Source organism: Ciconia boyciana, chromosome 1 (genome assembly GCF_034638445.1).
Source record: "Ciconia boyciana chromosome 1, ASM3463844v1, whole genome shotgun sequence".
Classification (NCBI taxonomy): domain Eukaryota; kingdom Metazoa; phylum Chordata; class Aves; order Ciconiiformes; family Ciconiidae; genus Ciconia; species Ciconia boyciana.
Window position 1 is genome coordinate 216,361,193 of NC_132934.1, and position 13,687 is coordinate 216,374,879.

Genomic DNA, 13,687 nt, shown 5'->3' on the forward strand with positions numbered 1-13,687 from the left:
AGGCTCTAAAGGAGGCAGGTGAACCCTCCAGTGTGGTTTCACCACCTGCAGCCCTGTATCTCCTTAGATGTCGCAGTGAGAAGATTGAGATAGTTTTAGTTAAAAGCTATAGTTTTCTCTGGGTGGCAGAGGTGTGGGTTCCTCCTGTTGCAGACCCTCTGGTCAGCTCTGATGAGTTAGATCATGCACACTCATAATTTTCCGCTTTCTGGAGATGCTGATAGAGGCAGAAAGAGTACCTGATGGCACCAAAGCAGCTGACTTCTTGAATCCTTGTGCCCTGTGAGTGGGGTAGAGTTCTCCTTAAGTTCAAAAATATGACACGTTACTATTCTATAAACGGAGCTTTTTCCTACTGGTGGATCGTTCCTCCTTGCATGCTGCAAATAAAGCTACAAGCTTAATAAGTCTTTAGACAAGGCTTAAGCCTCCTGATGCCTTTCCCTTGTTTAGTTTTTAATGAAAGGGGAGATGCTGTCAGTTTGTAGGGAGGTAACTGCTCTTAATATAAGCCAGGTTTATGGCTTCTCTCTCAGCTACACAGGATGAGGGGATCTAGAAAAATTCTGTTTAACTTTTGTATCCATTTCTTGCACTGGAAGTGATTTTTGGGAGAGAAGAGCAGCAGCAAAGAAGAGTGAAAGGAAAGAAACTGGGTGCTGAGTTAAACGAGGGTGGTTAAGTAACAGTGCTTTGGCCTCATTTAACTCAACTTGTGCCAGTTCCCAGGCTGTCACACTGCTCCCATGGGATGTGCTGAATGATGTGCTCAAAGGGCCGGCATATTAACAAGTCTCTGACAGATTTCCGTTTCCTTTGAAAATCCACCCAGGAAGTTTCTTGCATGAAATCCTGAAATGGATGAATTCTGAGTTCCTTGATTCTCAGAGGGGGGATGTGAGAATGTTTCATTCCCAAGCAGTAGCAAAACCGCTTCTTTCTGCAGGATGCTAAAAGCTGCTTGAGGGTCTGCTGGACATGTTTTGTAAGCAGCCAACTGCATCTTTATAGTATTGATTTTTTTAGGCCTTGTGCACTCAGGAGAAGTACCGACAGAACAAAATCTATTTATTCAGGGGTACCTTCCCATGAGGATATAGTTATTGCGGGAGTCTAGTACTGGTAGAGTCATGCCAGTTAACTTCCCTATGTAAACACGGTCTGGAATGTTGTTTTTGTCCTCCTAATCTCTTGAGAGGGCTGCAGGATCCAAACCCAGATTACGAGGGTAAAACAATAAAGGATTGGATCCCATCCACATAAAAATAGGGCTGGCAGCTATTCTGTTTGCAGAAACTTAAGCATTGATTAGTCACCCTGATAAGGTGGCTTTTTTTCCTCCCCATTGAACTGGAGGGTGGGAGACGAGAAATGAGTGTCTTTGTAATCCAGAGATGGGATCTAACCTTCATAACCTCCTGTTTCTTTGGTGCTTGTTTTTGCTTTAGGCCCTGTATCTCATTGCTACTAACGGGACTCCAGAACTGCAGAATCCAGAAAAGCTTTCATCCATATTCCGAGACTTCTTAAATCGCTGTCTTGAAATGGATGTGGAAAAGAGAGGTTCTGCGAAAGAGCTGCTACAAGTAGGTGATGGGGAACAGGGCTGAATCAAGGTAATCATGCAATCCTGAGTGAGGCCAGGCTTATGGAGAGATCTTGTTTGGGGTCTTAAATACTGCATCAGCTGAAGGCACAAGCACAGCTAAGGTAACCTGCCAGAGCAAAAAAAAACAAAACCAACCCCAAAACCTAAATCTGTAATAAAGTGTTAATGGACGACTCCTCTTTTATGCTGTAGTTGCTTCTAGCAGCAGCTGTGCAGCGTGTTCTGGAACCAACCTCTAATAATATCTTTGCCCCAGGCCTGCCAAATGCTGAGCCCCTTAATTCCCATGGCTTCTTCACACAGCTGGCCCTGACATCTGTATGTGTTGTCGTGGTCTGGCCATGCTTGTTCTGATTTGGACAGCAGGAGGGCTTCTAGGTATCGGATGTTCTGGTTGTCTCCCTTCTGGTGGAGAGATCACAAAGCTCTTTGGAATATGGATGGCTTGCATTAACTGGAGCAGTTTGGCATTACCATGTTTTGCCAGATACTACTCTTTACAGAGGTGATGGAACAAAGCTTGTGAGATATCTTAATCATAGAATGGCTTGGATTGGAAGGGACCTTTAAAGATCCTCTAGTCCACCCCCCTGCCACGGGCAGGGACATCTTTCACTCGATCAGGTTGCTCAAAGCCCTGTCCAACCTGACCTTGAACACTTCCAGTGATGAGGCATCCACAACTGCTGTGGGCAACCTCTTCCAGTGTCTCATCACCCTATGATCAGTTATTTCGCTGAAAACCCAGTGTCTTAGTCTGAACTCCTGGTGAAAGGGGAGAGCCAAGCTGCCAGGCTTTTTACTGACATGGATGAGAGGAGTGGTTCGTGTGTTCCTTCTGTCAAATTTGCCATGGGGGTGGCAAATGTAGCGCTCTGTAAAATAAATCTGTGATCAGGGGCACTCAGACCTCAGCTGTGAGACAGTTGCCTTTTATGTTTTCCTTTCTTTCCACTAGTTTGTCTGGTGGATTCAGTTTTGCATGTGTTGCTGCCTTCTGAGACTGTAATGAAGCATTAATCACTGGCAGAGTGGCAGTAGTTGAAAGATCACTTTTTCTCCTGGACTTTCCAGCCCCAAAATATCACAGAGCAGTAAAATTCTGTTCCTTGGAGCACGAGAACATTTTGACTGTAGCATTTCTGCCTGTTTGTAACTACTTTTTAGCCTCTGATATTTTTTTTTTCCCATCTCTGAAGCATGTTGCCTTGGAGGATTGATCCCTTCTGATGCTCAGAAGTCCTGTGGGATATAGTTGCTTTCTGTTTTCAGAACAGCTTGTGAATTTGCCCTTACATGCCTTCACTCTCATCTGAGAGCTGTTTTGATAATCAATATTGTTTTACTTAACAGAGCACCTTGTGTGGGAGACTGACTGAATGGTTCTGTGTTGCAAGCTCTGTGCTGCTCTCCTAAATTCCAGCTGCTTAGCAAATTTCTAATATCCATAGAAGGCCAAGGCAATGCTTTCACCAGACCTGTGATAACAGGGAAGAGAGAAATGAGAGGTGATTCCTGCAGGAAGCCCTGTGCCTTGTGTTTGAACCGCACAGGTTGTTTTTCGTACACCTTTCTTCCACACAGAATTTCACTATAGATTTTGCAAGACTTCATAATTCCCCAGGGCAATTTTCTGAGTTTTGCTTGGTCTTGAACATGTAGAAACACTGGAGACTTTAGCATGTGTTGGGCACAAATCTGTTCATCACTTCAGGCAAGTCCAAAAATGTTGTGGTGGTAACAGACTGTTTGGTTTCACCTGTTTAGAGATTAGAGTAGGTTGTTAGACTTCATATGGGTTTAGGTGCCAATATTTTGAGTAGCCACCAGACTTCTGGGGCATGTTCTGAAAAATTTAACCCTTTTTCTTTTTTCTTCTTCCTAGCACCAGTTCTTGAAAATTGCAAAGCCTCTATCTAGTCTCACTCCTCTGATTATTGCAGCTAAAGAGGCAGCCAAGAACAACCATTAAAGTGGTGGAGTCAACACAGTCATCATGTCAAGACTTAGATGTTCATTTCAGAGACTGAATTACTTGCCCCTCTCCCCTTCTACTCCTTCTTCACAGGGGTGTTCTTAAAACTTTGATCTGCCCTGAAGGGTGGCAGAGGTATCATTCACTGAATGTGGACTAGCACGCAACAGGGACATAGCTGATCTTATAATGAACTGTCTTTCCATCCTCGTGATGGGGGTGAGAGGGGAAGAGTATTTTGTATGGTTGAGAAGATCTTTCTGAGAACGTCTGAACCTGACCTACACGTAGCAAAGCCAGTTTGTTTTCATATTTCTTACTGTGTTTATTTTTAAAAATAATGTGGAGCCTTAGACCGTGTTTATCTTAATAAATTAAATCTTTTGTTGGCTGGACTTCTGCTTCTGGCAAGCTGCTATTACACCACTGAGGCTGCTCTGTGCTTTGGATGACTTGAGGAGGGAAGGAAGCAAGCAGCAGACATGTGAACAGCTGTAACAACTGAAAGGAGAAGGAGGGCGTGAATACGCATCCCTCCTACAGCACTGCTGGATGCTTCGAGGGAGTATGGAGAAAGCCTCTGTGTGCTTCCTGCAGCCATTGGAGAACTTAATTCATGGATGATCTTTTTGCCAGATAGCGTGAATTAGGGCCCCCCCTCCCCCTTTAGTTTCAACTTAACTAGTTAAATCTCAAACATTTCTGATGTTCTAGAAGGTAAATCACAGGAAAAATTGACAAAGAGCTCTTTTAGGGTTATTTTATCAGCGCTGTGACGCTGCTTAGAGACTCTTGCCCTGTATGATAAAGCAAACAGAGCAATTACTATTATAAAGATAAGATTTGCCTGCAAAATGATGTTGAAAACTCTTGTTTCTTAGAGCAAGTCCAATGGAAAACAAACTGATCGTGGATGCTGCTTTCTTGGAGACATGGGGACATTAATTTTTTTAAAATGATAGTGGTTTCTTTATGCTACTGATTCCTTTGGTTGCTAATAGTCTGTAAAACAACAGGAAACCTGGAACTACTAGAGGGATTGGTTGTAAACACTGGGCTTTATGTTTAACTGTATGCTGATTTTTTCTTTTAATAAAATGACTGCTGCGTTTCTTAACTTGGGGCTGAGGGAGGATTGGAGAATTCACTGTCACCAGACAAATCTGTTGGATGGGATTATTGTTCATATCGTCACCGGGTGCTTGGATGTGTTGGATAAAGTGATATAACCTTGTCTCTTACCCCTTCTTCTGTAGTCCTGTGGGATAGCAAGTGGCTCTCAAGGGAGTAACTTTACACATAGAGAAGATCTATAAAAGATCTGTATTATAATGGGGGAAGCTGCTTTCTCTGTACTGCTTTGGTCATTTATGGGGTGAGTTTAAACCCAGTCTGGAGTAACCTCTTGTCTCTCTCCAAAGCACTTGTGTTGCACAGAAACTCAGTCCTGCTTCTTGCTGAGACCTGCTGCTGGCTCAGCCCTTTCTTCCCTGCACCTGGGTTTTAATTCAAATACATTTTTCCTATTTGCTCCACAATACATGACAGCTCTTACGCTAGTTTTACCGGGTGTAGATAGAGTTTGTGAGGTCTTTTGCTTCTGCAGTGCCTTCTCCCATCCTTTGTGCTCCAGGGTGGTCACTGTTTGACACAAGGCTGAAGTCTGAAGTCCATTGCCAAAATCTGCAGCCTCTCTCCCTTTGTGTATATGTATTTCATCTCTCTGTAATATTAAGAGTTTCCCCTCACAAAGCCTGTATCTGAGATTGAATTATTTGGGCAAAGCAGTAAAGCTGCCAGCCTGGAGAGGGATATGGTCTATTGATGCACTCCTCTGCTTGGAGCTTAGGTGGAGATTGTGAAATGGAAGGCTGCTACCCTTGAATAATTCCCTTTGACAAGGACTTTGTTTGTATTTCCTCTGGAAGACTCAAGATGGCATACGTGGGAAGAAAGGAATTACGGGCTAGATCTCACTTGATCTAAAATCTCATATGGCTCTGGTCTTACATATTTGGCCATTGACTTTTTTTGACAGCACAGGATTAAATCCAATCCACAAATATGTTTAATGTCTCTGACTTCTCTAACTCCCTTCCCCGCTCCATCCTCGGCATCCCACTGAGATGAGAACCTTAATGCAGATATGCCCTATCTGCGAGCACACACGTGAGCTTATTTTTCTGCAGCAGGATTTCTACTAAATTTCCCCAAAGAAGGTAGAAAAGGTTATTTGTATGTGTTTAAGTCGCTCTTCTGGATTGTCTATTGCATAATGGAAAGGAATCGACACGAATAACTGTTTATCCCTCTTCTTGTGCTAGTGATGTTCTCCTGTCTTGTTGACTTCCACTTTGAATCGGTCCTGACTGGTTTCTGTTAGCTGCTTGAGAGGGGGGTTGCCAAAAGCCTTTCACTCTCCACTGGGAAGCTGCAAGACTGTGACCATAGACATGTGTCATCTTGTCCCAGGCTATTTTTTTTCCCACCTGTGATGGGTGGGAAAAGGAGGCAACTGCTAACAGTGTGCCTGGACCTAGTTTCAAGTTAACAGGCATGTCTTTATGTTCTCAGAAAATCTTAAAAAATTTTGTAACTACCTTAAGCTTAGGAGAATGGGATTATTTTTTTTGTTGTTCTGAAATGCATCCTTTCCTCTGCTCTCTCTTCATCTGTGCGTCACCTGGCATCAGGACCTGTGTTAGCTTTCACGTAGCCCTTTACAGCACCTTCCTGACTAAGAGAGCTCTTTTATAGCGATTCTGACTTAAAAATTAACCTCTGGGGCTTATTTTCCTGAGAACATCTTGACTCTGCTGTGATTTGAAAGTGACTCCAACTAGGGAACTTCTTTGGTGGCTTTGCTGGTTTTTTTTACGTGCTCTATGAACTGAGTCGCCTGAGTCGAAACCATTTTTAATCACATCCCTTAATTATTTATTTGCCTATTAATATTAAAGTCTCTCTTTCTGTATTAGAACATGAAATATTCAATTGTTTCAGTATCCTTTCAGCAAATTGGCTTCCTTTTTGAGGGATCTCAGGCAATCCTATACCAGATATGATATAACATGCTACGGCTTACAAAGGGCTTGGTGGAGGGAGAGGCTAAAACTCATCTCTTCTTTTTCAAAACACAAAATACTGTCTTATTTAAGAAGCTACTAGTAGCTTTAACAACACACTTCCTATATTTCAAGAACAGGCATTGAGTTGTATTATTTTAGCTCTAGGTTATCTTTAAACAAACGATTGATTTGAGTTCACCAGGGCCAAGAGTTTGTGTGTGAGGGGGGTATACAGAGCCCGTGAGCATTAAAGAAGGCAGGTTTGTGATGCTGAGCAATGTGTAGAGCCAGGGCAGGGATGGAGGGGATGGCAGAACTTGCTGGTTTAGTTACAGCAGCAATAGCGCGGCTTTAGCCATCCCTAAAATGTCTTAATTGAATGGACGTGTTTTTAAAGGACATAAATCTGGCTGATGAGTCATTACAGGCTCTTCTCTAGATGGGCATTATGCTCCTACCAAACTGCGTTCCCCTTTTAAACAAAAGGGGTGCACGGTTTTCTCTAGCAAGGAGGCTCCTTGAGAAAGGAGGTTTCCATGGAGACACTTAAACGTTCTGGTTAGGGCTTGAGAAGAGGCTTGGGGGGGTAAACACCACATCGACACAAACACCACTATTTTGTGAAGCAACTGGGGTTGCTGCAGTGTTTTGTTTCCAACTCAATGCCCCTTTTCAGGGGCCTGGTTTTGAGAAAGTGCCAAAAATGTTGCCTGGTCGGAAATGTGAGGTGTGTAAAAGGCTGTCGCTTCTTAGCTGAGATCTCTGTTGGTATCCTAATCCATCTGTCTCTCAAAATGCTGCAGGTTGGTATAAGTAGGGCACATTTGCAGCAAAGTCCTGTGCGAGAGCGGATTGCAATGGCCTGTAAGTAGGTACTTGCTTCCTTAAAGCCTGCCCTCCTTGGCTGACAGTAAAATTGGTCCAGACCAAAGTCCAAGCATAATACTTCTTTGAACCTCGTTCCTAATTAAGAGCTTGCATAATCCATTTGTATGGTGGGTGATGACCTCTTCAATGTTAAAATTGTTAAAGGTGAAGTCTGATTCTCTGTTCATCTTCCCACCATAAAATAATAAGACTTTTTAATGCCTTCATATTTCAATAGTAATAGAGAGCCCATAGATGTATTTTGGGATTGTAAGCCCCACTGCATCAAGCGTATGGATAATTAATGCTCTAGGATCTTATCATTTGTTGCTAATGACAGCTCACAACATCAAAGATGGGATCTTAGAGAAGCAGCTGCGAACTTGGACAGAGAATAACCAACAGTAACAAAACAGCAATGCAGATGGGAGGGGACAGAAACTTGCCGCCAAAATGGATGCCTGCAGAGAAGTGGTGGGAAGAGCTACAGAAGAAGATGGAGTTGGTCCAAGGGGTGCTGGAGTAGGATGAAGCAAAGGTAAAACCTCAACGGCACAGTTGCTGAGGAAATTCAGGGAGTGCCACAGCAGCTTGCTGCATCTCAAGGCAGCAATGTCTCTGAAGGAGGAGAGCAGAAAGGAAGAGGTGCTGGGAGCGGAGACTGGAGCAGCAATGTGGCTTTGAGTCACAGCCCGTGCTAAGAGAGCTGGAGCTAATCCAGGAGGTTCACAAAAATGACAAAATTCATCTGAAAAGGCAAAGTGGGAGCTAGAACGGAGGAGACGGCCTTGATGTGCCAAGGAACTGAAGAGAGAGGCCAGATTTTGCGGGTATGTGAAACGGCAGAAGCAAATTTAACACAGGCTTCTGTGGATGACAAGAAGCTCATTTCCTCTTGTCTTGCAGCTTCGGTACGGCATCTTTTCACCATCGGCACTGCTTTGGGATCGTGTCAGCAGCCACCGGGCTTTGGTCTCCTGTTTGTAAAGAAGACTTTGTCACTCTGCACCTACAGGTTTCTGACTGCAGCTTTCGCCTGCCAGCAGATGTCTTTGTGTCATGTCCCACCTGGAAATACAGGGGCTGTTGCTGTTTTAAAATGAGCTAGATAATGTGTTTCTCTTCATACTGCCTTGGTGTAACTCTCCTGTAGTGCCGGGTTTGTTTAATGTGCGAGGTCAGCTCAGCCATTTTAAAAATAAAACTGAAACCTTAAATAAAACCTGAATGAGTTACCTGGTTCTCCTTCACTTGCTGTTTCAGTGACCCTTGCAGTGATGGTAGAACTGAGGGGGGGTGCTTAAAGGAGGGGTTGTGTTTCTCTGATCTGTCTTAGATTAATCAGCTCTTATTAGATCAAGCAAAGTGACTATGCTAAAAGCTGTTGCAGCAAGTGGGATTTTTGCCACTCAGATGTAGTTAATGTGCTGATGAACATCAGTCTGGAGGCAGGATCTAGACCACGGCTTGAGGAGGAAGAGGAGGAAGTGGCTGGCGAGGGAGATTGTTGCCTCCTGGATGCTTGTTTTCTCCCCAGATAGAACTTGGTGTCTGAGGCTCCTCGTATGGAGGAGGAAATCGGGAGGGTTTGGGATAGGTACCTACAACCACCTTCCCCAGCATCACTCTGTCTTGCATGATCAGTGGGATGAGGCTGATGGCGAGCAGAAGTTTATCATCCTATGTACGTGTTTGCTCAAGTGCCTCGTCACAGCAGGGAGCAGAAACATCACGATTTGGGGAGGGCACGTGTGCTGCCACAACCCTCCTTCTGCAGCTTGTCTCCTGCTTGTAGAACATCTGACCTGGATGTTTTACTCTGCCAAGCTCTCGCGAGTCAGCTGGGTGCTGAGCCAGATTTTAGAGAGGGCACTTGAAGAAAAGGGAACACCTCGCATGGGGACTTAACCAACTAGAATAAGGCAACTGATGTCGCTTCATAAAATCCCCTCTGCCCAGAACAGTTTCTCTAGCTGAAGACTGCTTTCCAACAGCTCTTTTTCAGGAAAGCCAGAGGAAAGACCTGTTTCTCTGGGGTTTTTTGTGAAGATGAGGGGCCCTGTCACTTAAGCAAGAGGAACATTGCAGCCCAACTGACTGGGATTGTGGGCGATTCTCTTTGCCGTGATGTGGTAGCATCCCACGTGGGATGTCCATGTCCCATGAGAGAAAGGAAATATAACTGGGCTGGTGCCACCTCTTCCTTCTCTGAAGCTTCACAAAGCAGGGTACCAGGCAAACTTAACAATCCCGGTAATGTACCCCTGAAAGTGCCCTTAAAAATGATACTGGGTGGGTGTTTGGTGGCTCTACCTCTTGCCCCGTGGAGGGTGCACGGTATATCTCTAACTAGCTACCATTTTCCATTATTTCTGGGGGGAGAGTTTCTGTCTTAGAGGCCTCTTCCCTTGAGATGAACTCGGTTGAATTGCCCAGCAGTTGCTGTGGGTGGGAGATGTTGGACAATGAATGATTTCAAGGCTTAAAGAAATGGTTGGTGTTGATTTCAGTGAAGTATAACTCATCTGAAGGCTCTTCAGAGCCCCAGTGAGCTTTCCTCAAAGGTGAATTCCTAACCAAACTTAAATAATTAGTAGGTTGGGCTTTTTTTTTTTTAATAGCTGAATCTGTTTTGGAGAGTCAGATAAATAATTCTGAAGATTTCGGCCTTTAACCAAACATATCTACGAAACTGAGGTCTCAACACATCTCCACTTAGGAACCTCTAATGAAGTTGGCCCAGGCATGGGTCACCCTTTCAGACCTTGGTGCCTGTCCGTTGTGGGTCCAAAACAGCAGAATATGGTGTTCAGCTGTGCCCTCATCAACTGCTCACGTGTGCGCAGCAGGTTTGTGGTTGCACGTTTTAAATAGAGAAAAAGAAGGACCCGCTCAGCTGTGTGTGGGAAGGCAGACACATGGCAAAGGAGATGAGCTTCTGCAGTAGTCCTGGTCAAGATGTCCTGGCTGCAAAATACATCCCAGCCCCAGTTCTCTATTCCAACGCCTCATTTTCTTCCATCTGCACAGGAGGGAACCCCCCCGTGATGACTTCAGAGGGGTGTCCCGAGGCTACAAGTGCAATTATTGCTATTTCTGTGGCACCTCTCCCAGATCCTTAAAGTTTTACTTCTTCATTCCTAAATTGTCCTCTTAGCTCCTGTGTGACCCTGCCTTGTGTTAGACCAGCTGATCTACAGAGGGAGAAGAGGGGAGGAAAGATGGGGAGAAGCTTTGGGGAACACACACCTTCAGGTCTGGGCCAGACAGAGTGAAGTGGCAGCTAAATCCTAGTGGGAACAGTTATTCTGTGTGTAACTGCAGGATATTAGTTTATTTGGGAGTGAAATGGGGGAATTATCAGTAGGAGCAGCAATACGCTGGTAGGTACAACAGAGAAGAGATGTTCCGTATCACACGCTGCAGGGAGAACTGCAGCACCCCATGCAGATGATGCTTTTACTGAGTCCCTCATTTTTAGCAGCACCCAGAAGACTTCTTCCAAGTGTCACTTCCCAAGCTCATATTTTAGGAGGAGCTGTAGCTTGAACACGGTGAGCCGGGAACTTGCTGGGCTTTCTTGGCAGGTCCTTGCCCATTCCTGGGGCTGTAATGCCCTCTCCTGGCAGCTGCACTGCGGATTCGTTTCCTTTTCTGTTGCTCAGTTACCATGAGCAACATAAAAAGAAGCTTTTTATGTTTCTTTTGGAGGACGCACGCTGAAGACAGCCAGCACGCACCAGCAAGGATAAAAAGGTGGTCGTGACATGGGATTTGGTGCCCCAGGACGTCCATTCCCCTGCGATCACCCCATGTCGAGCTTTGCTCCTGTCTCATTTTTAATTTATTATTTACACTTACGCGTTGTGGCAGCCTCCTAAGGCAAACATATCCCTCCTATGTGTGAGCCATCGAGGACAGGCCGTCTGCTCCCATCACAGCACAGGTCCCTGATGCTGGGTCCGCTGTCTGCATCAGCAGGGTGGGCGTTTGCAGACACCCCTGTGCTTCCCCCAGCTCTGGTGGGGCTTTCTGATGGGCCAGGTCCGTGCTGACACTGGTTAAGCCTGAGAAGGCAGAAGGGGCATGTCCCTGCTGTGCCGTGACAGCCGGTGGATTTGAGAGAGGCTGCGAGGCACTGCTGAGCAGAGGGTTGTCCCCCTGAATACAGCCATGGGTGAAGTGAACAAGGACCCGTCCCTCATCCCACATCTTGTGCCCCAAAACCCACTAACCTGCTTAAATTTGGGGTGAGCATCTCTGCTCACAGTCAAGGTCAGGGTCCCACTGGCGATGTGTGCAGCTGTAACCGTGTCCAGGACTCAAACACTCCTGGGTCATGCCGTGAAGAGCAGTGGGCAAGTAACAGCCCTCTGGTTTCTCACTGGTGGTGAGTTGAAACGCTCAAAGGCTGCTCCTGGAGGTGGGACTGGTGCAGGAGGGCAGTGAGCTGGGGGGCAAACCTCTCCCCCAGCCCCACTCCTCCTTTTTGTTCCCCAAGATCATGGCTGCATGGATGATGGTTCCCCAGGTGAGAAGCATCCATCACTTTCTTCTGTTCCCTGTGTTTCCCAAACATGTCAGGCTCTAACCCCACTTCTCACCCAAGGTCTTTGTGTTTTGTAGGGACCCTGGAGCACCCCAGGCTTGGGAACGGCCCAACCCAGGGATGCTATAAGTTGTCCCATCTCCTTTGCCACCATGAAGAAGCTGGCAGGCAGGTCCCAGACCAGGGAGGACAAGTGCAAGTTCAGTGGAGATGCTAGGGCAGAGAGAGATGATGATGGCCCCACACCAGGCGCCATCCATCTATGCTTTCCCCTTGCACCGGGGAGGGTGGGCTGGGTGCACCCAGGTGGGTGCAAGGGCTTTAGGCAATGCCACCTCCTGTGTTGGCGTGCTGGGGAAGGGACATATCACTGGTGGCTCCCTCTAACCAGCCTGGCTCTGCTTTCCTGGGCCACCCACCTGTGTGAAGGGTGAGAAGTGGCTCGTGAGGTCTCTGGGCTCATCCTGGTGACAAGTGCTACCTGAGAGCCCCCATGGTGACAAAGTGTCATGGGCTGGGAGAGATGGGGTGCAGCACGGGTTTAAGAGCATGAGTGGTGGGAAACACCTTTGCTGATCCAAAATGGAGCATCAAATCTGAGCCCCCCACAAAACTCCTTGGGGCTCAGGAGCATCACACACTGCATGGTTCCCTGTAAGGTGACCTGTGTGGTTTATAACCCTGGGAAAGGAGGGGGAACCTTGCTGTGACATCCCTGCCGAGAAACAGCAGAGTGTCCCCACCACCCGGGGGGGAGACCATCAGGGAAGGGACTAACATGGTCCTCCAGGTTCACCCACCAAAGAGGAGGGTGAGGCAGGAGGAGGCAGCACAAAGCAGCTGCCCCAGTGCTCACAAAACAAACCACTGACGATGTGCTTCACTCCTGACATCCAGCACGGTCCCCCCGCACCCTTTGCCACATTACATTGCTTGGGCAGAGAAACATTTGGCCAAGGGATGGTTATCAGACCCTCTTCTTCCTCACCGGTCCTTGCATCTGCTTTTCCCCTTTGAGACTCCCTTGGCCCTTCGGGGTAACTCAAGTTGCATCCTCCCGGCTGCGTTGCAACCCCCTGATTTCTGCCAAGAAAGAACAAAATCATGCCATTCCATAAAGGACAGCCATAAAACATGGAAAAAGAGCAAGGACCATCTCTCCCTCGCTCTTCACAACGCTGTGTCAGCCAGCAGCAGCCAGCCCCACCGTGGGAGAGCGGGCGACGGAGTTGCTGCAGCAACGGCTGCGAGAGGCAGAGAGTTTGTCGCTGCTGGCCGCTTTGAAGGGCAATGTGAAGCTCTCCCCGCCACCCTCCATCCACACAATGCGGCTTGTATTTGTGCTGGGGGGCTGGTTCCCCATGGTTGGGCTGCACGGTGAATCCGTCTGGTCCCTCCTTGCTGCCCGCCCGAGGGATGTGGCTCACTCAGAAATGACGCTCAGAGCTCCCCTTTGAGCCCCAGGACTCAGAAGTAGCTGCCTGGAAATTTTGACTGCCTGATTTGTCTTTTTTGAGTTTAAGTTCTGACACTTGGGGTACGTTTTACACCTGGTGGGTTGCACACTCCAGAACAAAACGCCGGGTCTTTGGCACGTCTCGATGGGCTTTGCACCATTA

At 46.7% G+C, this 13,687-nt stretch overlaps 1 protein-coding gene across 15 annotated transcripts in view; it reads left to right on the forward strand.

The window, feature by feature from the left end:
- The window catches only part of PAK1 (p21 (RAC1) activated kinase 1), a 75,054-nt gene extending 70,905 nt beyond the window's left edge, over positions 1–4,149 (forward strand). For all 15 annotated transcript variants that reach the window (XM_072850865.1, XM_072850858.1, XM_072850864.1 and 12 more), the window contains 2 exons: positions 1,449–1,586; positions 3,495–4,149. In XM_072850865.1, the coding sequence (XP_072706966.1) occupies positions 1,449–1,586; positions 3,495–3,581 (225 nt within the window). In that variant the 3' untranslated portion in view covers positions 3,582–4,149. The remainder of the gene's footprint in view (positions 1–1,448; positions 1,587–3,494) is intronic.
- The last annotated feature ends 9,538 nt before the right edge of the window (positions 4,150–13,687 follow it).